The sequence below is a fragment of the Channa argus genome, chromosome 1, assembly GCF_033026475.1.
Source record: "Channa argus isolate prfri chromosome 1, Channa argus male v1.0, whole genome shotgun sequence".
Lineage (NCBI taxonomy): Eukaryota > Metazoa > Chordata > Actinopteri > Anabantiformes > Channidae > Channa > Channa argus.
In genome coordinates, this window is record NC_090197.1 from 29200718 (window position 1) to 29225887 (window position 25170).

The window sequence follows — 25170 nt, forward strand, 5'->3', positions numbered from 1 at the left end:
AAAAATCCCAAACTACAATCAGCTCTTGCCGATTTCGGGCAGATTTCACTGATTCTCTGAGTGTTCGTTAATAAAACAAGCAGTTTTGCTCAGCTGGATTTCAAACTGCAGGTTCTTGGATCTATTTGAAATATGTGCTTAGATGGACGTGTAGTGGGGTTATGGTTGGTGGGGGTCAGAGTCTGCTGCAAAACAGCTGAGCTCACAACCTGAGTCCTTCACTGAGGATGCTTATGTTTCACCAGAGAATTCCAGGCAGGTCAGGGGACAATATTAGAAGTGAAGGAGTCCTGAGTTTCCTACGACTCCGGACAAAAAGGGAACGTCACGTCAAATTGTTTGACTGATTGTTTGATGTTGCTGCTACATTTTTTGCAATCACACATCTGTCAGATCAAAGTCTTCACCAGACACAATAATTACATGTTCACTTCACATTTGGCAACAAGCTGCACTGCAGTCATTTTCAACTTCACACCAAGTTCAGTGGTTTACACCACAAACGGGCTAAATTTCAATGACTCAACAAGTTAAGGAGGCTGACATTTAACAGATAAGTTTTATTGGATGGACTCAAATACGACCTTGAGCTTTGAAAAAAAGTTTGAGTCAAATGTCTTACATGTGACCACAGAGGACGTGTTTGCATTTTAATGCTACTTTTCTTATCGGCAAAGTGAGGCGGCAAAAAAGCTGATGTACAGACAGAGACAAATGGCAAGAGGACATACTCCTCAGCTCCACAGACTGACAAGGCAGCTAACCAGAATATTCCAGAAAATGCTGTAACAATCACTTGGTTTTAAGAAGCTGAACCCTCAAATTAGGTTTGCTGCAATAGGTCAACAAATATAAAACATGCTACAGACACAGGATGTTTATAGAGAAACATTTTAAGATGAACAGACAAGCGAATCATTTAAGATGATCAAAGTTTTCATTATGTTTTGGCTTTTCAAATATGATGCGTTGCTACTCAGTAATAGTGGAGCAATATCTTTTATGTTTTATCAAAAAGTGAACATCTGAATATTTTCTGATATTTTCTATGGCTGAAAGCATAATCACTAATTGTACACTATTCACAAACAAGGATACTGTGCTAGTCATTTCAAATGAACAAGGCTTTACAAAACAAACATTGCAAGACATTTTTCACTATTATAGTTCATTATTTTATGACATTTGAAAAATATAAAAATCAACTACATCTGTTACTTTAAACATTAATGACATATCTACAATTAGACAGTGTGTTCAACACAAGTATAATCTGCAGCACCTTGTTGCTTGGTAACCATTCTGTAAAGATCAAAGACATTTAACTATTCAATTATTCTCCAGTTATCAACTGTCTACATAAAAATGGGATTTCAGTGCTGCTACTGTTTATTAGAGAAAAACTGACACGGGACTTTCCACTGATTGCACAACAGATCAGGGACTTTCAGTACTTAACCTCTTGGTTTAAAATCACTGAAGAACTGGGTCAGCTGGAGGTTATTTAGACACAAAACGCTTATTTGCATGATATCTGCACAATGTATGAAAACAATGTTAAAGTTCTGCAATGTATGTTTTGATAAATCACAATGTTACTATGCATATTTGTTCAATACCGATGCAAACTCAAAAAGAAGTGACCATGTTAGTGACATATCTAAATACTGACTTATGTACAAACTCAATACACAAGTGCGAGTACTGGCCTAAAAAGGTTTTCCACATCTTCTGTAGCACTTTTAAGAGAAGAGGAGCATTTTAAAGTTACTGCAGAAACCATGGGAAGCTTCTTGCTTCTTGAGCTGAGCAGGTGATAGCGTGGGCGATGACAGCTCCAGTCCGTTTGCTGGTGCATTAGCCCGCAGCTAGCTCCTACTGATCATTCTGCTAACCCCGTGCTAGCTCCGTTGGCGCTGACACGGAGCCATTGTCTGGATTTAAAGACACGGACTGAACAGCTAACATTAGAGGAGGTGAGGAAGGAGGAGGACCACCCGTAGTCCAAAAGCGGCCGCCTGGCTACATATGGTAGCAGGTGTGCTAGCAGCGTCGGAGCCTGGCTAAAAATAGACCCCGCATCACAGCTAGCTTAACCCCGGCTGCTGATCCCGTTTCACCGGCCGCTGTGTTTTACTCACAGACCGATCCTGCTTCTCTTCAACATGCCCTGCATCCCACAGTGTTTTATTATTTGCCCTATGACAGCCCCCACTGGCAGCTCAGTCCTGCGGTGACAAAACGTCCAACCGTCCGGCATGACCTCGGCAGGCGGCCCGGTCCGCCTCCTTACCCGCCCCGGGATAAACGCAGCTTCTCTCCCGGCGCTCATGCAAATATTGAACCAGCCAAAATACCAAAATGCGACATAACCGTACGCAAGTGCATCATGTAAAATACGAGAGATACGTTCGGTAAACAAAAGATCAGGAGCAGACTAACCCCGTTTGGCGTCCATCTTGAACCTCCGATAAGCACGCAGCAGCACGGAGGCTCCGCCTGATGAGGGGGGGGAAGAGCGCTGGTAGAGACACAAGCACAAAGACCGAGAGAGAGAGGCACAAAGACCGAGTGAGAGAGAACGGCCGAGAGAGAGAGAAAGAGAGAGAGAGAGAGATGAAAAGAGAGATGGAGAGAGAAAGAGGGTGCGAGAGAGAGAGACAAAAGCAGAGAGAGGCACAAAGACAGAGAGAGAGAAAGAGATGTGCAGCTCGGCCTCTCTGTTTGGATACTCTGCGACCGGTTTACACCTTTATTCTATTTCATTTTTCAAAAACATGAGACTTTCCAGCTCCCTGACACAGACTGAATAGTGACAATCACCATCAGCTGAACTATACGAAATATTACCAAAAACAACACTGCTGCAACAACATGAACATATTTTTCCAGCAAATAATGAGCAGACTGAAATGCGTTTTTGTTTAAGCAGTCACAGAAAATGGCAAGACAAGTGGGATGTTGGCATTTATTCGACTTAAACAACAGAACGAAGTATTCAAGTTGCTGCCAACTAATCTTCAGTCAGAAGACTAAAGGTTGTCTTTTCTAGGCATAATTCTCTGTAAATGCTGCTACGTGTATTTCTACCTTGTGTGTTGGGTCTCTGCATGTGTTTTCAAAAAAATAAAATAAAAAAACATTTAATGAGGTGACTTTATGCTCTTAGAAATTTGGGGGCACAGTTTCCATAATTTCTGATGTTTCCTAGGGCCACCATGTGATAGAGATATTATTAAAGAATTACTTTAACACAAAAACATCCACGTGACAAATTAAATGCACAGGGTTTGGGATACATTTTGCACACAAGGTGATAAGAACATTAATGTAAATTGTGTCTGTATAATGGTAAGATTTCCACTGCTAGAAGCACAAGCTCAAACCTCTTGAAGTACTTATTAAAACAGCACAACCCCAACAAAGATGATCCCCTGCTTCCATGTGAGGAATCGGTCTTTCAGATCTGAACCGTTCAGAAACATATTAATGCAACAACTTACTTCTGAAAGGGAGTAATAAAGTAACAATTCTGAGCAGAATAACAAGTGTTGAGTAGTATAACATTGTGAATAACGAGCCTGAACAAATTTAAAGTAAACATGCACTCAACAGTCAAATCCAAGTCAGCATATTGTTTATAAGTTGACAAATAAAAATGATAAATTAAAATTTTAAAGAATACTAAATCAAACTTGTGTATTTAAATCAAGCTAATGACTAAGTACTAATCCTGCACGGTTTTAAAGAGAGCACACAGTGACATTGCATAGTGATTAATAGAAACAGAGGTGTGAATGTATGTGAATGTGTTTTTACATTAAGGAGTAATGTTTTGTGGAAGAGCAGATTATTTTAATGCAAATGTGATAATTTTATATGCAAATGGGCTTAAAGTATTTTAATTACTCAATGGAAACAAATGGTGTGATGAATTTATTAATATTGTATGTGAATTCGTTAACTTACACGCTATTATGACGGCAATACTGTTTTAAGAGAGCAAAGGAAATGGGGATTTTTTCTCATTATGAATTAATTGGCTGATTATTTTTACACCTTGAAATGTCTTTAAAGATTCAACATTATTCAGTTCATTAACATAAGAACATACTGCAAATTGTCATGTATGATAATCTGAAACCATTCATCCTTCAGAATTTTTGGATTTAAAAAAATGGTAAAATATCAAAACAGTGGAAGTGAATAACAAAGTAAATTATGTAATATTTTATAGTGCATTATATTTTAAAGTTTATACAAAATCTAAAATTGTAAAAAAAAATTCATATTCCTTTTTAAATTGTAATATAGTAGAAATACAGTATTATAATTGGCAAATACAACGTACAAATACTTTAAAGTCAAACTGATGGAGTACAGACAAATTTTTGTCACTTAAAATATCCTGGAATGTCATAGGCCTTATAAGTGAAGGAATAAATAATAATATTAAACATAACTAGTTAAATTTCTAATGTATGTCCCTCTGCTCAGACCTGAGTATGTTTTGTTGCATATCTGCACTGAACAAAACTAGAAGTCTTGTTTAAACTGTAAAGCTGTTGCAAGACCTGAGGATGATTGAGATATTATAAATCCGGCGTAATGGGTGTAAACCGGTTCAGATAACTGGGATGGAAAATCCTCTGCATTCAAACAAGCTGTGTGAAAGATGTCTCATCCAACAACGACTAATGATGCAAACATACATGCGTTCCTGACAGAGATCAGAGTAGTTTTTACAAATTAATTAGATCAAGAAGAACATTGGATATTTTCATGAAGCCCTCGAGGAAGGCATTAGCAAATGCTGCTACCACTTCATATTTCAGGCAGATACTGAAAGATCAGTTGCAGTTTTTGAAGCTAATAGAACAGAATACCAGCACTTAACTTGTTCTTTTTAAGGAAATGTGACCTAGAAACATGCTAACACAGTTTACAGTGGAGAAAATAAACTTGCCAGTGTCCTAATGATCTCATTTTCACTATTGAGTCCTGCTGATTATTTTCTTGACTAATGTTTCCCACACCACAAGATAATATATTGTGCTTGTTTTCTTGAAACTGGAACAGGCACATTTAGAATATCGGATTGAGAAATGGCTTGTAATATTTAATTATCAAAACAGTACATTAATAATGAATAATAGTAATAATAGCAACAACTTGTCTTAAGAGTTTACATATGCATCATTTAAAAAAATATTACAATCTATTAATTTATTTAATATCTACTTATTATATAGGAAGACTAAACTTTTATTAAGTCATGAGTGACGCATTATTGTTGAGCAGCTTCATAAGCTTAATTGTAATTTTTTAAGTGATATTGAAGACATGCTTTGGTCATTTTGCAGATAAACAATTCACAATAAGCTCAGCCTGAACAGGACAGGAGACCAGGACAAGTCATTCTGCTGATTAAAAATGTTTGAGAGTTGAAGTTCCTCGTGACTGGATATTACTTGCAACACAAAGTTTGGTTATTTCATTATACTGTTCCTGACACACCATACCAAATACTGCTTAGTCACAGTGTGACTCCTGACAGCCCCACAGAGATACAACAGCTTCTTTTACTCATGAAGCCAACACCTTTTGCCAAAACCCATCCCGATGAATGGCTGCTTGATGAACAGAGTTTAGCTGACAGACCAACAAAAACACAAGGAAAAGCAAAACCACCACCAATAGATTAAAAAGAATAAGAAAAATTACCACTAACTGATGCAAAATTCTCATGAGACAAACCAAAACATTATAACCAATGGATGCAAAACAATCGGCAAGAAACACAAAACAACCACAAAAAGACCTACTGACCACAAGAGACACTCAACCACCAGAAGATGTGAAAACATCCACAAAGTGACTATTAAAAATTACCAAGCAAAGGCATTAAAACGGCATTAAGGCATTAAAACGCAAAACCCATCAGCAGAAGCAAAAATTATCAGAAAGAGACGCAATGGCCAAACTCAGTGTCTCTTAAGACTTTATTTTTCATTTAAACAAGAGTCTGAGGAGAAACCTACCAAACTGTCTCTACTTAAAGCTGTGGTTTCACTCTCCTCCAGCTCATAAGCATATCACCGGCACACTAGCCAATCAATAAACTGCTGGCTAACATCCGTCCTCACAAATCCCTCCTCCTCCTTCCCACCGTCCACCTTTGGTCACAGTGGCTGACTGAGCAAAGGTCCTCTGCCAGAAAATGGCCCTGAAGCTGTTGCAGTTGCCCAAGGACGAGACCTACACCCAGTCCAGAAAAATCTGCAACCCAGGATCACTGAATCCATGAAAACAGTTAAGGAGTCACAATCAGGTACAACTAGAATATAAAGAAAAACTCTTAGTGATTCTCCTCTTAAATTCTATTTTAAGAGCCAATAGGACCATTCTATTGATTAAAATGAACCTAAACCTCAAGTTCTTACAGCTGCCTGATCTTAAAATCATTCTGTGCACTACAAATTAAGACAAACATTTAGTTTTCTTTAGTCTCAAAGTTTCCAAAGATCAGGTTTTGTAAGCTTCATTTGAATCAATACAGTAAGAGCAAAAAAGGTAAAGGGCTGCAGTGTCTTAGCAATCCACATGTAATGATTACCAATCTTAAACACCTACGTCCTAAAGTCAGTGAACAAACAAACATGTCATCTGTATGAACAAACACCAAGCACAATAACAAGTAAGCACCTTGCACCAGTGAACTCCTTCCCTACTATGAGGCAGGCAGTGCCAATGTCATGCGCTTTTCCACAGCAAAGTGACCAACTGACCACAGAAAAAAACAGAAAGGTGGAGGTATACCCTGGTCTTTCCAGTGCTTTGCAGCAGGCTCACACTCCTGCTTGTCCACAGCGTTGTTGTCCATGCTGTCCACTCAGCAAACACACATTCCAGACAGAGAGAGACCAGGCAGTAAATGTAAATGTGTGTTCGGCTGCAGGAGGAAGAGGAGAAAGAACAGGGAGGGAGGGGGGAACCCGTGCAAGGCTTCCTCTTGGGGGAGACAACTGCAGCGAGCGAATGAGGTTTGTCCTGCAGGCGTGCTGTCAGCTGACGGTCTGCTGCCAGGGCTCTGACGCAGCGACTATAAACATCCCTGCCTTACTCCTCCCTTTCTGATCAGGCCTTTTGGCAAGCTGCTTCCTCCTCCCCAACACCGCCCATTCTTTACTTCCCCCCCCCCTTTTTTCTCGATGGCTAACTTCCAGCATCCCCACCTCCCAGCCCTCCCAAGCTTTCCCTTCGTCATCCCTCCTCCTCCTCACTACTGCTGATTTCTCAAGTCTGCTGACAAAGCAGTGAGACCCAGCAGATAAATAATTTCTGTTTGTCTGATTCAGTTGAATACAGCTACAGATCTGTTTGAAGATACACCTGACCCACAAGGCGTTAGTAATCTGGTTACCAGCAAACTAGAGCTTCAAGAACTTTACATTAAAGACAGAACTTAAAGGGCTTGCCATTAAACATAAACCTGCAAAAGCATGGTCAGATTAACCCCCTAGAGACCCCTAGGGGGTAAATGTAATTACCCCCTTTGGGTAATTACATTTTTGCAATGTCATCATTTTGTTTGGTCAATAATGCAAAACCCACAAATATTCAGTTTAAATTCATATTTAACAGAGAAATCATATTAATCTATCATTTACTGTAAGTGGCTGTTGTAGTATTTAAATAAATAATTCTGGATTTATTTTAACTTATAAACTTATAAATCCATAATGTTATTAGATTCGTCCATAATCTAATTCATAAGTAAATATTATACATTTTTAAATTAAAACAACATATTTTAGGTTCTAGTGCAGCATCATAAAACTATAATTTTGTAAAATCTTGCACACACCACCAATTTCCAGGTAAACTGCTAAAGTATATTAAAGCTTCCAGTCACATTCACTGTTGCCAACCAGACATTTAGGTATAAGAATACACAATATTGGATGACTGCTTGATCAAAACTCATTTGCCATGTAAGACTTCCAGGCATCATTACCCAAACAGAAGGAGCACACACTTCCTGTAACGGAGTCTTATGCAAATGACAATGACATTCAACTAAAGTTGAAATGATCTGCATAATCCGCTATAAAATAAACAGAAAACAACCTAATATTGCACATGCTTCCTGATCTGACTGGACTCATCTCAGTGGTAATCACTGACTTCTCTCACTAGAGGGCACCATCCCATTTTAGAAACCTTTCTGCTTTCCCTGTTTGTCTCTTTTAGCCAAATTAAAGGGGCTGCATCCATGACAGGCGGCAGCTTCTGAGAACAGAAGTGACCCTTCAACTTGATCTGAGGCGCTGAATGACTCTGCTCTCCACTGTTTTCGTACTGATGAAATCCACTGAGCGAACGTGACACACAAGGTTTACTTAGTCATAAAACTTTGGTCGATATTATTTCAAATTAAAATGTTAATAAATGAAAGGCTGAATGAAAATGAGCTTCATGGTCCCACACGTTATTTCCACTGTATATGTTACAGCCATAAAAGCGCATTCAATTAGTGTTTTATCTACATAGACATCTTACAATGTAAAAAAGGACATATTCTAATCACTTATGTCCTACTTCTATATTTAGTTAGAATTTTTATCATCTTGGCTTTAAAATGAAAAATTAACGATGTGCAGTGTCAGTGTTGATTTAAAACAGTTGAAAATGTGGGATCAATTGTGGGAATTCCAGCCCTTTTCATGTACAGATCTACATAGAAATAATTTTTTACTAAAATTAATAATTAGCAATATAAAATAAAATAAGATTTTCTATACATAATGAGGCAGCTTGTGATGGAGTTTCTATATTTTACTTGAATTAAACTGAAACCACTGCTTGAAAGTTTAATAATTAATGTAACAAGTTATTGGTTGCATCCTGATTTAATTTGAAGTTTTTAGCAATTGTAGTTAAGACATTAATCTAAAGAGGTAAAAATGATTTATGAAATAAGGACAAATGAAGACGAAAAACAAAGCAGCTTTGATATCAACATGGTCAGAATTGATACTGAACACAATGGATGTGGGATGTTTTGATCATAGAGCTCCACCTCAAGTTGTATAATGAAGAACATTTGCTGAGTGGTTTCTGGGTCAGAGAACCCTTTGTGGGCCTTCCAGTGTCGCAATGCAGCGAGGAGGAGGAGGCTTTAATTAACACACACACACACACACACACACACACACACACACACACACACACACACACACACACACACACAAAAACAGTTAAAGCCTCAGTAGCTCATCCCAAAGAGCAAAGTCCTACTGCTTTAGTTACACGGCAGATGCATGTAAGAATTTGGTGAGACGTGCGAGTGTGGAGGCAATAAATACAAGTGTGTGCCTATTACCTGATCAATATCAGTTTAAATAAAACTGAGTCATCCATAAAATTGAAGAGTAAGTGTCTTGAGAGAGACAGCAGAGCTTTGCGGGATGATTCATAACTTTCTAGAGGCCCTGAAGCAAGAGAATAGTCAGAAGACAGCATTTTAAAAGTCGCCAACTTTTCTGACATATTATTACAGCACTGTTTGATCCACATAAATGCCCCAGGGCACATTAGAGATTTACCACAAACACTGGATTTAAAAAAAAATGTGTGACAATTGTAAAGTAGGAGTATTACAGCAGCAAGAAGCTGATTCAGTGTCCATGTGGGTATAAAGTTGACTGCAGTTTCTATTATAAGGCAATCAGAAAAATGCGCCACTTATCTTTATCTATTAGAGATGTATTTACATGTAAGCAGACTTTCAAAGTCAAATAAAAACTATTTTTCTTAGAAACAAAAAATTTGAATACATTTGTGCTATTGGTAAGATGAAGTACAAGCAAAAACCTGCTGTGGAAATCAGAGAAAGGAAGCATCATCACTATGGTAATTAAAAGCTAATTTGGGTCATTATTTTCGATCATTGTGTTTCAGGTATACAGAAGAGCAAATGTTACTATAAAATCCACACAGATTAACTAGTGAGCTGTCCTACAAACAGCTTACACCTTACAGATCTTTTTAGGACTGCAACAATCTATGATTTCGATTACCATTTAGCCTCTTTCTTTTTTGATTAATGTATTTAAAATAATAATAAATATGCAAATAATTAACTTGTAGATCTTGAAAATATGACAAATCTGCCATGTTTTCTTACTGAAAACTGACATTTATTATTTTCTATACTGTTGATTTAGGAATACTAATTAATAATTGTAGATTGATCTTTTTACTAATTTGATCCATTTCTCCATTTATTTTTTACTTCAACAAAGCTGTGATCCTTTTTTTTAAAAGTACTTTTTCTTGACATGGACAGAACTATACTACTTGTGCACAACTTGTTCTTTCTCCTAGACAAAATGTCTATGTTTTCTCATAATTTCACACAGACCAAGACCAAGTGACAAAGACCTAGGGGTCTAATGGACCAAATTATCCTAAACTTTAAATATTAATTACTGACTTATAATCAAAACCAGTTTGAAATAACAAAACATTTCAATTAAAATTGGTTAAAAATCTCACACAAATTAAAGCAGTTGTTGTGAGAGAAAGTTCAATGACCTCTAAAGTCATTACAGCTCAGGTAGTTTGGCACAAAGATTATAACAACATATTTAGTCTGAGGTACACAAAGTATGATGTAATCACACTTAAAAGGGTGTGGGAGAGATTGTAATGCACACAATAAACCACAGAAGTGGCGTATTCAGTAACAGGGTGTGGCTGGTAGCTCAGGGTGTGTGCGTGTGCGTGTGTGTGCGTGTGCGTGTGTTGTGTGTGTGTAGTCATGAATGGGTGTTGGGGTCTATGAGGTGGTGTTTAGTTTCAGAGTGGTATTTCACGTTATTTCCAGTGTGGGGAGAAGCTAAGACCAGATTGCAAGAATTCCAATTCCACAGCAAAAATGCTCAGTGAGCAAATGACTGCATGCTTGTTTGTACTGGTTATTGGTGGCACGCAGGCCTCACTAGGACTGTATCTTACAGAGTAAAATGTTTTGTACTTATTCAGTGTGTTTTTAAAATAAGAACTTGGAAGGGATTTGTGTTAATAGAAAAAAAGATTACTACACTTTACTTACCAACATGTAAAAAATAAATAAAAGAGAGAAGATGATCAGGTGCACAGAAATTATGTTACTTCAAAGGAGACAGAAATGCACAAAATGCAGAAAAAGCAATTGTCGAGCCATAATAGAACACACACACACAAAAAAAAAATTAATACCGGAGATTACAAAATGCAAAGGTTAGTATCCAAAGAAAATGATGCAAGTAATGAAAGAAAGGTGATGGGATCTAAAGTAGCTGCTTGTTGGACAGTTGGGTGGTTTAGAGAAAAACTAAAAACCAAAAAGTGAAGATGAAAATGATGCAGATGAACATGGAAGTGGCATTAAAAACTGAGAAGGATGTGTGTGTGGGGGGGGGGTTCCATGCCAGAACTGGTTTAGTTTACCTGCTCTTATGTTCATGTTGGGCATGCTAAACAGTTTGCGGCCCTCCACACTCTTCTTAGCGACCACCTCCTCTGGTTTGTGGACAGGGGAATGGGTGAGCGGAGCCTGTGGTGGGGGCTGCTGGATGTCAACATTTTCCAGTTCTGCCTTGCTCTTCTGGGGGGAGGCCTGGGTGAGGAGGAGATATGAGCTCTGGCTTGGTGGTTCATCTTCAGCTTCTGGAGGTGGGGTTACTTTTGAAAGAAGAGCAGAAACAGGAGCCACTTCTTTCTGCACAAAGCTGAGATCATCATCCATGGGGATCTCTGGGGCCTTGGAAGATGCAAACTTTGAAGTATCCAGAGCCTCAAGAAACTCGTCAATAACACCTCTGGGTGGTCGCTCAATGAACTCAAATTCCTCAGAGGACACTTCATGCTCAGAGGCCTCCTCAGCAATCTCAGCCTCCTCCACTTCCATCTTTAGTTCCTGCTTCTCCAATTCCACTTGGAAGCTGGCAGGGTTTTTGGCCATAGCTTCCAAGACTGGAGACAGAGAGTCTGCTGTCGGTGACTCCGAATCTGAATCCTCAGCTGGGGGCTTTTTGCTCTGGAAGTCCAGTGGCTCGAACTTTTCGGTCATTTTTGGAAAATCGTGGCTTGAGAACCAATCTTTCTGCTCAATCTTGACAGGTTCCTCTTCCTTCATCTTAGTTAGTGTAGTGTCTTCTGCCTCTTTGACAAGATCAAATGCGCCAAAGCTTTTGTCATCTTCAACGCTGGTTTTATCTGCAACATTGTCGTCCATCTCCTCAGCCATCTCTTTGAGCAGGGACACTTTAGCAAATGGGTTGTTAGCTGACAGATTGATTGGCGGGTTGGGTGACTCCATCATCCTCCTTTCTAAGATGGGACTTTGCTCCTCTGGAGTTCCCTCAGAGGATCCAGAGTCAATTTTGTCAGCATTGACTGGGGAAGACTTCAGGATGTCTGGAAGTGATGTTGGTCGAATAGCATCCTCTTCTTCCTCTTCGTCATCATCATTAAGATCAGATGTAAACTGATCCACAGACTCCATCAGTGATTCAGCAGCCATCTTGCCTGTCTCAAAAGGTTTCCCCTCATCTAAGAATGATGGTGGGCTATCCTGGGATTCTCCAGTCTGCCCGTACTGAACCAGATCTGGTGTTGGACTCTCTGACATTTTTGAGGTCCTGCTATCAGACTTGGAGTCTCCAAAATGGGAGTAGCCACTATCTGCCAGTGGGGAATAGCCCTCAAATGGATTGCTGTTCTTCTTCACTTCATACATCAAGTCCTCATCTTCATCAAACTGGTTACCATGCAGGTCAGGGTCATACCTAGAAGAGCTAATGGGGACTGTGTCCTTGGAGAAGCTATCCATTGAAACCTTGGAGTTGTCTTGTGATGCTAGGAGTGTTGAATCCCAGGGCTCTGTTGGATTAGAGGAGGCAAGGTCAGACTCAGGGACCATCATCTGGGGGTTCAAAGGGGAGGGACCAGTGTCTGAGGACCTGTCTGAGCTAATCAGCTTCTCCTCGGGTGAAAAGGACACTCCGCTGTCTTCACATGGATTATGAGCCCCTGGGTCTTTCCCTAAACTCAGATAAGGACCAGCAAATGGATCTAGAAGATCTTCCTTTTTCTTACTATGGCCCAGCCCAGAGTCACCCTCGTCATCCTCCCAAGGCATGTCCTTGGAATGAGTGGCAGGGGGTTGAGTAGAGAAAGAGCCCAAAGGTGCAGCAGATCCCAAAGTAGGGGGCTGGTTGGGACTCTCAGTCAGAGAGAGCTCTTCCAGAGAGTCGGGGGAGTGAAGAGGGGAGATAGGAGAGATGGGAGCAGGGGAATCACCCTTCTGCCCAAGTGCTTGAGTAGAGAGGGAAGGGAAAATGCAATACAGCACATATCAAAGACATACTCCATTCCTTACAGTGCCCACCACACCTGGGCAGAAAAGCTACTGAAATTTTTTTTAAAAAGGTTAAGAAAAGTGTTAAGACCAGACAAGTGCTGCTGAAAGGTTGGCTTTAGCTGGTAGAGAATTCAAAGTTTGATAAATGACTGAATACTTCTCTTTATTCAAAAAACCCAGTTCATTAACAGCATAATTAGGTGAAGACAACAATCAAATAGTCAAATGGGACATTTTTCATTTAAGCAAATGTTGATATAAAGTGGGAATTTATCTGAGTGAATTTGGAGTACTAGTTTTAATACTTGGCCATGGCCAATTACTGGTGACAACATACTACCTACCCTGTGTGGTACTGCACTTCACAGTACAGCAGTTCTTCTTAAATGCACATTTCCAGTCTCTCCCTGTTTTACTACACAAACAGTTGTCAATTAAGAGTATTATACTCCTTGGTTGAGGTAGGCCTTCACATATTTGTGTTTCATGTCAAAAAGGTTTGGTCAGGATGTCCTTGGGAATTAGGTTCATAACCTCATTTCGATCCATACATGGTTAAATAAAATTTAAAATAAATAAATTAGCTAACCAGGAGCAGGTAAAGATGGACAATAAGGTGCTTCACAATCACAAGTCAAAGGGGGTTTCTAGTGCTAGTACTAGTAACTTCACCTACTATTGTGTTGCATGAAAATGGTAAAGCAGTCTTACAGGTCAACGCTTTTGTTGGCCCACTTGGTGGGCACAAGTCAAAACTTCAAATAATACTTAATAAATGCTGATGGAGTTCTGACTCTTGTCTGCAGGAGCAGGGCTGAACACCTCTGGACCGTAATGCAACTTTACAGAAGTGACTACACCCAGTTGTGTGGTCAAAGGTTTTTTTCAACCCATAAAAGTACATCAATACTCAAAACAGGTCTAGCATGAAGTTCAGTACTGAGACATAGGATTAGACAAAAGCATGCTGTTTAGCATGTTGGGACTATTGCTTAATTACTCAAAGATAGCCAAGCAACATAAATTGTCCAATGATGTGTCAAGGTTTAAACAAATCTCCAGTTAAACTATTTAACAAAACTAATAATTTGAGGGTGAAATTCAAAGGGAAAGAACCATGAACATCTACTTTACGAACGTGCAATGTCCTGTGTGGGTGGTACAGCAGGCTAAGCCTGAAGACGGTTATACATAGCTACCTAGATCTGGCTGCATTTCATCTCATCTTCAGTTTATTTGATTTAGGTTTCCCATAAAAAATACTTTAATGAAAGTACATAACAAAATATCAACAATGAAAGTGCTCATTAGAGGCATCATTCAATGTTGATTACAGATTACTAATGCAAGGACATGCCAGAACAGGGTGGCTGTAGCTCAGTTGGTAAGGCAGTAAGGCAGTAAGGTAAGTTGCGCCCGCTGGCTCAGGTGAGCACCAGCATCGGTGTGTGAGTGTGTGAATGGAAATCAACATTGTAAAGCGCTCTGGATAAAAGCGCTATATAAGAGACTATTTACCATTTACTAATTTAAATAAAACAGTCTTAACAGTTAATCGGTACGTCCAAGATTTTGAACTTTATTTTCTTTTTAAGTTTTGGCCTTCCATGCATGATTTCACAGCAGCTCCTCTAAAGAAACGAAATGCATTCAGAATTATTTTCAGGCTTTTTCTTGCAGTTAAATTGTGAGAAAATAAAACTGCAAAAACTTTTACGATTACGCAAAACAGTTAACCAGAGCCTCTACGTCTGGGTAAACATTTAAAATCTTACTCTGAAAAGCAACTACTAACTGTAGATTTAAGTAAAATGTTGTGAAGGGGAAAATACATTACCTATGAAATGGAGTAGAAATATAAAAGTAGCAAATGATTAAATTCCGTATATGTACTTCATTTGAATATAGAACTTGGCAACAAAAGATGCAAGTTTCCACCACTCCCCTAAACATTGGACATTGATGATTTTTTTTTCCTTGTTTAAAAAAAAAAAAAAAAACTATTAAAAGAAGGAGGTGAAACTCAGGGTGTTGATAACTTGTGTAGTCCAGGTGCTGCTTGCCCTACTTGGTCCCATAGAGCAAGCAGCAAACCTGTTTCATCTCTTGGCAATAAAGGTTCTAAAAACGGCCAAAGCCTACAAAATATGGAAATATACTGAGTGCAGGAAAATCAGGCACGGCTAAACAAGGAAAAAAAAAAAAAAAAAAAAAGACATAAAAACTTTGTCTTTAGGCCACTAATAATACTTTTACAGCTTGCACAGCAGAACTCTAATTAATGCCACCCAAGGTGGCTGAGACAGTCAACATTCAGCAGCAATGTCTGGTGGTCATTATACTACATTAGTTTAAGGTATGCTGGTTGAATAATGTGCAGCTCCAGGTCTGGTGTCAAAAAAACATGCCCAAATTGTTAAGTGATGGTAAATAATGATTCCTCTCAAACAAAAAATATCGTCAAGTAAAATGAACTCTATAAATTCAAATATCGTTCAGAACTGTCAATCTGTGAGGAGAATCATTATTCCAGTACAAAGCACTTGTGTAAATTCATGTCAATCTTTTCTACAACAAACACATGTGAGTCACAATGCAAAACAAAAAATATCAAACATTTGATTTAGTGTTTTAGATACAAAATCCATGACCATATTATGGTACTGGTGACAAAAATTGACAGCTTCTCACATGCAATGGGTTATTTTTGCCACCTAATGACAAACAGAGGAGGAGCAAACTAAAAAAGGGGTGAGAGAAAATAAAAGAAGAAAACAGGGAAACGCAGCGAGCAGAGAGGACTTGCCTGTAGGGAATTGCATCAGAGGATCAGGCTGAGCTTTAGAAGGAGAAGGTACATCTGTGAAGGAAACAAGAGAAAGCAGTAGAGAGTGAATTCAGTCAGTGTGTAAAGCCCAGAAGAGGAAGACCAAGGAGTTGACAGAAATCACCAGTGAAAAGAGAAGAGAGTTTTAGATTTACTCCTTCCTACACCTCAAATAAGATGATATTAAGCTGTTCATTTACACAGACTTAAACAACCAGGTAACAAATAGCTTTCTGCTGTTTTTTCAAAGCTGATTTCTCAACTGTTGTACAAAGTCGAGAGATGGTTTCCTGAATCAGGGTTGGGATTAGAGAAACCCGATTTCTGCAGGTAGATTTCTGTCGGAGAGTGGCGATTCCTCTGCAATTTTTACACGTAATCAGGTTTATAATCGGCTTTCTCATAACAGTGCATGTGCAGAACGAGGTCCCTGCAGACGAGGACAAACGAGCGAAAGGCTGAATGAGGAGGTGATTATTGATGGAGAGATGCAGTCAAATTTTTTAAATTGAAGTGCTTCTAAAGTCAGTCAGAAAATTTAACAAACACCAAGTGACTGATAAAAGTCTAAGTCACTTTGCCTGCGTTTGTGTGTGTCTCTCCCCTCTATTTTCCATTCCCCCTGTGTTGTCTCTCAGCAGCAGAATGAGCACAGCAAAAAGAAAGACAGAAAAATCAGGAAGCAGCATCTTCTGTCATTACACAGTAAAAATCTGAGACAGGATTCCAAAATAAGATTGAGGTGGAGAAGAAATCAGATTACTCTGAGTAACCTTGTTACTTAGGTACACGTAAATGCAGCCTGCAAGATAAAATGAATGAGAATTGGATTAAATTGTAAATTTCTCAGCAGGGACATTTTAATTAAAGCTCCTGTCTGTTAATAAAAACCTGAGGGAGACATGAGCACCTGCAGGGTATTACACACCCAATTAGTTTATAAAAATAAAGTTGAGCTATTTAGGACAGACTGAGACTCGGTTTAAAATGTAATTAAAAGAGCATTTACTCAAGTACTTGTACTTTTCTAAATTCTTTTATGACACTTCTAAAATATACTTTACTTGCTTAGCTATTAATTACCGAAATGTAAGTTGAGCTTAGACAGTCAATGGACTAACTGTAAAAGGGAATATTGATGCAAATTACCAAACAGTTTCAGTTAAATCTTCCCAAACATGAATTTTTGCTGCTTTATATATTTTACATTACATACATATTTTACATTTATATTTGTTTTAATTAATTTCAACAAAACAACCATGTGAATGTGTCATTTGGTGTTTTGGGCCATTTGAATTTACAACAGAAATAACCGAATCCTTGATGGAATTAGCCATTAGTTTCACTTCGTTGTTAGAAAAACCAACACACAGCCAAACCTCAGCCAATTACCGTGGTAAAATCCTGATTTTACACTATTGAAAAGTAATTAAACAATACAAGTACAGCTCTCACAGGGTCCATTTGGTATAAGTTGAAACTGTGTATTATCTGTTTCCTTTTTGATTTTGCACATTGTTAGAACAGTGAAACATTGTAATATCTAAATGCTTTAATTTGTGTAAAGAAAACAGTAATGCTGCTTGGTGTACAGTATGTTTATGGGAGGCGCCAGGTCTTCCTAAGCAAGCAGAGAACGCACAGCATTAAAGGCTCACCAGGTCACATCTTTGTGGGGTGTTGTCACTTGTCGGCCCAGACAAAAGGCGACGTGAACTGATGCAGCAGTTGGTCTTTGACGTGGGTTTGGAATGCCATGGTCCTTACTTTATACAGTGTGTTATTAGTACTGCAGTGAGATATTTTTTTAATGCAAAACCTAAAATGTAGCTTTTATAAAAATATTTTACAGCTGTTATGCATAGTCATATGCATATTTATTTATAGGGATTTAAAATGCTCATTCGTGTAGTATATTCATTTTCCATTTTCTTTTATATTTCCTAATTTCCATTTAAGTTTGATATATTTTTTATTTTATATTTATTTAATCTTCAATTTCTTGGATGCTTTAGTCTTCTCTTATGAGTGACAGCCATATTTAAAGCAGTGTGAATTGCATTGACCTGTTTGAAAAGATAAAAATGTTTGATATGATTGATTTACCACCGAAAATGAACTGAGTACTTCCTCTTTGAGCATGACCATCATTTAACATTGTTTGAGTATTAACTGATTGAAGAGCTGTTGAAGGTGAATGGTTAACATGTTTACACTGCCTACTCAACCAGTTCCCTCAGGTATGTGAGCATTTTTTAAAAGATTTAAAGTTTCTGAGAAAGTCGGAAAGAGAAGAACCAGTTACTAAAGTGTCACAGCATATGAAAGTTTACTGTGAAGACAGATACTGATTGGACATGTATAGAGAGACAGCTCTGAGGGGAGACATGAATGGAAAGAATTCCCCTTGATCTGATTAAGTTTAGTGGTTTGTTATCCTCAGATTTGACACAAGTGAGAGTGCAACACAGGCGAGTCAGCGATATACAAACAAGCCAGAGTTTTACAACAATCGAAAACATAAACACGTTGATTAACTAATACTTCTATACAAGTGAACCAGCAACTGTGCATTTTGAGAAAAAGGAAACTCGTCTCTGAGCTCTGGTTATAAAACACAAATTAAGCTGAAATACATTTAAGAGGACATGATAAAAACAGGAACAGCTAGTATCTCTGATCCTTTCTGCATGCTGCAAGAGTTAAAAACCCAGAACCCTACGAATTACTTACTAATCTGTGTGTTAGACAACGACTAAAGAGCTTTTACTTCTCAGACCGATTCAGACAAATATTTTTATTCATCATAATCTGATTTTTCTATAACAGCCCGTGGTTGACTGAGTCATTTAAAGTTGCAGTCAAATTCAACAATATTAGTATGTTTGTCTTGATTTAGTTTCTTTTTGCATCTGCAATCAACCTTCATGAAATTTCAAATAGCTTATGAACTTAAATGATTAACTTCTTAACAACTCAAAGTCAAACTTACTCCTCTAAATCCCAGTGTTTTCAAAAACAAAAGAGAAAAGTCAGTCGTAAAGTTGGCAACTAGGTAACCCTCTAACTGGAACAAACCCAGACATGTGATTTTTCATAAGCATCAATCATCACTGAGAAGGCTAAGGATTACAAAACTCTGGCATCTGTCAGGTAGAACCTTAGTGTGTAGAGCCCGTTTCAACACTCCAAAGTGTGGATACACACACCCCTCTTTAGTAATTATTCACAGTGCCTTTTATATTCTATAGCAGTGCAGACTATTCGACTTCAGGTAGTCACATTATGCAGAATAATCATGCAACTTACATTACTAAGCTGTTATTTGCTGGATAGGATGATAACATTTACTTAATTTTAGAGGTGTAGCTAAACCAAACAATGTAAAAAGTAGAAAGATTATTTGGTGACAGCTGAACACCGCCACAGCACTGCAGAAACTGTGGTTTAGGTTTGATAATGAATGAAATTTAAGTGGAAGTACAGAAGTCTGTACTCAGCTGAATTTGGTAGCCATCAAACCACATCTCAAGATCTCACATGATTACCAGTGAATTACAGTAGTCTTTATTATATAGCATGAATGATGATGATAACTGATGCAGGGCCAAACCTCAGTGAAGCTTCATTATGAACCAGCATTGCAAAGCTTATCTCCTTTAAACGCAAAGGTTACACCGAGTGAGGTATTTAACTCTCCCTGAATATGTGACCTCAAGTCCTAATCCCTGAAGTCATGTGGTAAACAAAGACAGGTAAGTGCTCATAACCAAGGCACTAGAGCACCAAAGGCAGACAGGCAGCAGGAGGCTGCTGGTACAGGACTCACTGACATATCCACTCCTCACGTTAACAAAAATATAATCAAGAACATTTCCTGCTGTAATGCAGAGGATTAAAGTTACAACATGCACTCTTCTGTCTGTTGAGTTCAAATGTTATGCACATCTGATTTAGTTTGTAACCAGCAAAGAATCAGTCTTGTCCCACACTGAATCAAGCTTTAACAATCAGTCAAAAAATCTGCATCAATCATATTCAATGATTATAGAATGTACTGGTGTTTTATATTGTACATAACCAACTTGGTAGAATTTGGAATGCAAATTTATCTGATTTAACATTGTAAAGATGATTGAGCTGAAATGATTCTTCTCAATAGTTTGTTGGTAGGTTTGGTTACCTCTGCTTTCAAGGTTTACCTCCCAAAGCTGAAGAAGACCTAGGACGAGTGAGACACATTCAACATTGAACTACAGTCAAAAATACTTTCTGCTGTCAAAACTACAGGCTAGCACATTTAACACAATTTTAATATAAACTCTGCAAAACTGGTGCATGTAAAACTACAAGTATAGAAAAAAAATACAGATAATAGACCATATCAGTGAATGATGAAAAGAATGTGAATATTTTTTTTTTAAACAGAAGGTCAGGTAGGGCATTCCTACACACCCTGCATGTTTCACCTGTCAAACAACTTAACTTGCGTGTTCCAACATTTAATCAGACCAGAGCAGGTTATTTTGGAATTTACAGATTAATGAAAGAGTTAAACAGTTATTTAATTCTGCAAAATAAACCAATAAAAACTCGCCAAGATGTGGCCTCTGTGGTCTCTTTTTTTATTTTATTTATTTATATATATATATATATATATATATATATATATATTTTTTTTTTTTTTTTTGAAACAGGCCTCCAGCATAACCAGACCAGATATAACTACCAGAGTGTCATTCCAGTAATAACTGCTGACATCAAGCTCTAGGAGAGTGAGACCTGTCACATTATTTCATCTCTGCAGCTGAGGAGTTTGCAGTTTTTAAGTAGTTTGTCTGGCGAATAATAAGACATCACTCTGTCACTAGGGTTAGTTCGCTCACTTTAAAACTGGTAAGCAATAGTAAGTGGTATGTGGGTATATTTTCAAAACATTTAGAATGCAATAGAGACATGCACAATCATTAAGTCTATCACACAAACCATGTCCTGTAATTGTGAATAAGTCATCATTACTATGTAGTGGGAATCCTTTTGAAAACATGATGATATAATTTTTTATTTTAACATTAATACCTCACTTTCTTCGCCTTCCAATCAGTATGAATGTGATGAATCAGCACATCATGGTTAAGTATCATCTTTCCTTGTACAGCTCTGGAACTCTCTGCTCTTATCATAGCGATAAAGAGAAGAGATTTAAAACAGATTATCGGGGGCCTGGTGGATCAGTGGTAGAGCACTGGGTTGGGATCAGCAGGTTCGAATCCCACCACACCAGGTGTGGCCCCGCCCAGCCATCAAATGCAACCTTGGTGCCGGTCCCGAGTCTGGATAACAAAATTGGGAGGGTTGCGGCAGGAAGGGCATCCGGCGTAATAACGTATGCCAAATCAACGCTGTGGTGACCGATGAAGGGACAAGCTGAAAGCCGTTGATCTTTTGATTTAAAACAGATTAACATCTGCTTTTCATCATATTTATTAATGTGCCTAACTTTTGGATGGAGAGCCAGCTGCTGTGTTGACAGAGTGGAAACGGGCAGAAGCCTGGTGGTGTTAGATTGGGCGGAGGGGCCCGACTCTGCAGCACTTAACCCCACTTATGTGCAGCCTTTACCAGGATACAGAGAAAACAACAACACTGGACAGCTTGTATGTTCACAGTGAGCTTTAAGCCTCCCCGACTGTGTGTCTGACAGCTCCCCTCTCCATCTAATCCACCTGACCACATCACCAGCGCTTCACAAACATACACTGACAGATGTAGGTGACCCAAAAATAAGATGTGAGCTGGCATGGATCATCCAGCGCTGGACAATTAAGCAGGCAGTCGGTCAAGTCTAACAGGGATGAAAACCTGCTGCAGACATCTTTTTAAGGTGACGACATGTGTCCATGTGATGTAAGGTTAGAGCAGGACTCATCAGATCAGACTCGCATTCAGAGAAGAAATGACATAAACAACTATGAAAAAAGATAGCAATGTGTCTGGCTGAAACCATCCTTTCTAGTTTCATTCAAAGATTTTATGTTTAGGGCTACAACAATTATTACATTATGAAACTACTTTTGTAATCTATAATGATAACAGGAACGGGATTTTAAAAACTAAAATTTAAAAAGAAAGTGACTTGTCAATTAATTGAAAAATGAACTGGTTTTCATTCTTTCAGTCAGATAAACATAAGTCTAGTGAAATGAGGGGCATATAAATATATCTTTCTTTTGTTTAGACTGGAGACTGTGGTGCTTTAAGAGGAGCTCATGGTGTATCCACCTCCATCAGTGGCTTTGCCAAGCAGCCCCACCCTGCCTCTCTGCAGCCTGCTTCTCCTGCCTCAAGAAACCCAGACAGGCCTGTTTACCTGCCATCTTTCACATCTGCACAAACAACAGCAGTATCAGCTCAGATCCTCAGATCCTGACATTAACCAGCGGTCCAAACATTACACACACACACACAAAAACGCCACCTTAAGCGTATTCAGACTGGTGGTAGCAGCTTTTAAGAGACACTGGCTCTAAAAGGGTTTATTTTGGATCTGAGGTGTCGGTTTGGGTGGAGAAAACGAGGAGGGAGAATGAGTGAAGCCAGGGTCAGAGAATAACACACGTAGCCCTGATTTAAGGCGCAGGGAGTGGACGCAGAGTGGATTCCTTTGTTGCGACTAATCTCTTGGTTACAGCTTTAACAGCTAACTGACGGTGCTTCCGATATCGGACAACTCCTCCTCTAACTTGCTATTTCTTTGGTGATTTCGCTATCCTGATTGTGTGGGGTTCATTTAAGAGCCAATATCACATACTCTCGCCCCCAATACAATAAAAAATCCCTACATTTTATCCAAATGACCACGTTTTAGATTAATAAAGTATTGTGAGACAACGTTATCTTAACACTTTAGTCAACCTGCTTGCTGGCAAAAGAAACACCCAACCCTCTGGCGAGCTTTGTATACCAATAAAACGATACCTGATAGTCCTCCCGGGCTCATTTCGTTTTCTTTTGTAGCCGCACATACACAAACCAAGCGTCCGATAATGGCACTCCCGGTAGCGGTTACCGTTAGCCACCGCGGGCACAGAGCAGATGGGCGCAGCACGCGCTGTCATGGTTATGACATGTGTAATGCTAAATGAATCAAATATATTTGCTGTGAACTCTGTTTAAAATAAATGACAGGCGTGAGGCTAAAAAAGCAAGTGGTCAACACGTCGCTGAACGAGAAAAAGTGAAATCTTGCAAACAGTTCCCGTTTGGCTATAGAACAGGTGGGCCGCGCCAGGACAACACAGCAAAAGCGGAGCTAACGTGCTAACTCCTCCAGCTCCGCTCTCTGCTAAAATAAAAAAAAAAAAAAAAAAACACTTAACTTTTACTAAAACCACTGCACTCTGCCTGGTTAAAAGTATGGTTTTCCATTCATATTAGGGGATCAAACGGCGGGTCGTGCTCACAGACCGTCCGCCTGCCCTAGGGGAAGCATCTGTAGCCCGCTAAGCGGCTAAGCTTCACCGCGACGGAGCCGAACAAATCCTAACAATCAGCCCAAATGACCTCACTTAAATAAGGTTTCATGAATAATGTGAACAACGTGGGTCAAAAGTATGTGTTTTAGCCCATTTGGGGGGCTCCGTCTCGTGTGCTAACACAGCTCTGAACCCGGTGTCGGTAAAAAGGAAACAGACCTTTTGAGACGCGGCTCAGTTAAATTAGACTGGAACTGAAATTAAAGGATTTGACTTATTTACTCGCTTCTGTTTCTAAAATACTGCTACCACGTAATTGCTGGTGCTTTCCATGAAGATACTCACAAGATACTGGAGTCGGTGGTTTCTCCGTTGCTGCAGGCTGCTCTGCTGTCTTCACGGGGGCTGGAGCTGCTTTCCGGGGTTCGACCGCTGGGAGGGCGTCGCTCGCCGAGGCAGGTTCTGGCTCACGGGCAGCCTGTGGCTTCTCTACGATCTTTGTACTCGCTGGTTCGGCTTTGGGGGGGACGACCTTAGGCTCCGATGCGAATAAATGGCTCTCGTGAACAAAAGCAGGGCTGGTGGAGTCTGGGGACGCCTTCTTCACCTCTGCCACTGACACCGGTTCTGGCTGCAGTAACGTTACTGACTCCTCCGTCGGAGCGAAGGAAGTTTCTGTGAACTCTTGTGGCGCAGTATCTTGAGCTTTGTGCCGCTCCAAGGCGTCCTGAGCCCCGCCGACCAAGTCCACGATATCATCTGTAATGAAACTGTGTGGTTTGGGATGGTCCAGCTCGGAGTTTGGTTCGGCCTGGTAGTAGTGCCCCTCGTCGTTGAACAGAGGAGTCGTGGAAGAAACGTGGTGCTCCTCACTGTCTGCCATTTTTGTCTTCCCCAAGTTTCTCCTGAGGTTGAAAAAGTTTCAGATCCGGTAACCTTTCGACTCGGCTGCTCCTACAACAGTCCACCGGGAAGAGCTGTGAAACCACACCGCCAACCCCGTCCGCAAAATCTGCTTTAACACAGGGCAAAGCTGGACAAGTGCGCCACACGACAGTTTCCACTGAGTCGGACCCGAGTTCCAGCTCTCCACAGGGCTTTGAACAGGGGAACTCCGCCGACCAATGACCTGCGGCGTAACCCCTGAATAACACCGGCTACGACCAATCAGAGCGTGAAAAAGTAGATGCTGACCCCGCCCAGTACAATTGGGCGTTTCCTCCATCAAACCAGTAGCAAAAGTACTACTTCTACTACTGAGGAAAAGTAGCACTTCTGCTTTGAAGTAAACTACTACTGTAGTTTATACATATGTGTATAAATGTTCCAAATCACAGACAAAGGCCTGCCGAATAAAAATAAATGCATTTTAGTTGCAATCCTTGTGTTTCTGGCTTTATCAAAGATGGTAATTAGATCTTCTTAAGAAAATTACCATTACCACTCTGTAGAAT

The 25170-nt window shown here is 39.4% G+C and overlaps 1 protein-coding gene across 13 annotated transcripts in view; it reads right to left on the reverse strand.

Annotated features, from left to right (window-relative positions):
• The window catches only part of rtn4a (reticulon 4a), a 32018-nt gene extending 7188 nt beyond the window's left edge, over positions 1–24830 (reverse strand). The window contains exons 1-4 of one of the 13 annotated variants that reach the window (XM_067480389.1): positions 24062–24830; positions 20425–20463; positions 16218–16271; positions 11497–13365 (exon numbers count right to left, since the gene is read on the reverse strand). In XM_067480389.1, the coding sequence (XP_067336490.1) occupies positions 11497–13365; positions 16218–16271; positions 20425–20463; positions 24062–24599 (2500 nt within the window). In that variant the 5' untranslated portion in view covers positions 24600–24830. Of the gene's footprint in view, positions 1–2442; positions 2600–6819; positions 7076–11496; positions 13366–16217; positions 16272–20424; positions 20464–23219; positions 23257–24061 lie in introns of those variants that run through there. The other 12 variants (XM_067480421.1, XM_067480397.1, XM_067480407.1 and 9 more) reach the window with 12 other exon arrangements.
• Positions 24831–25170: the final 340 nt, after the last annotated feature.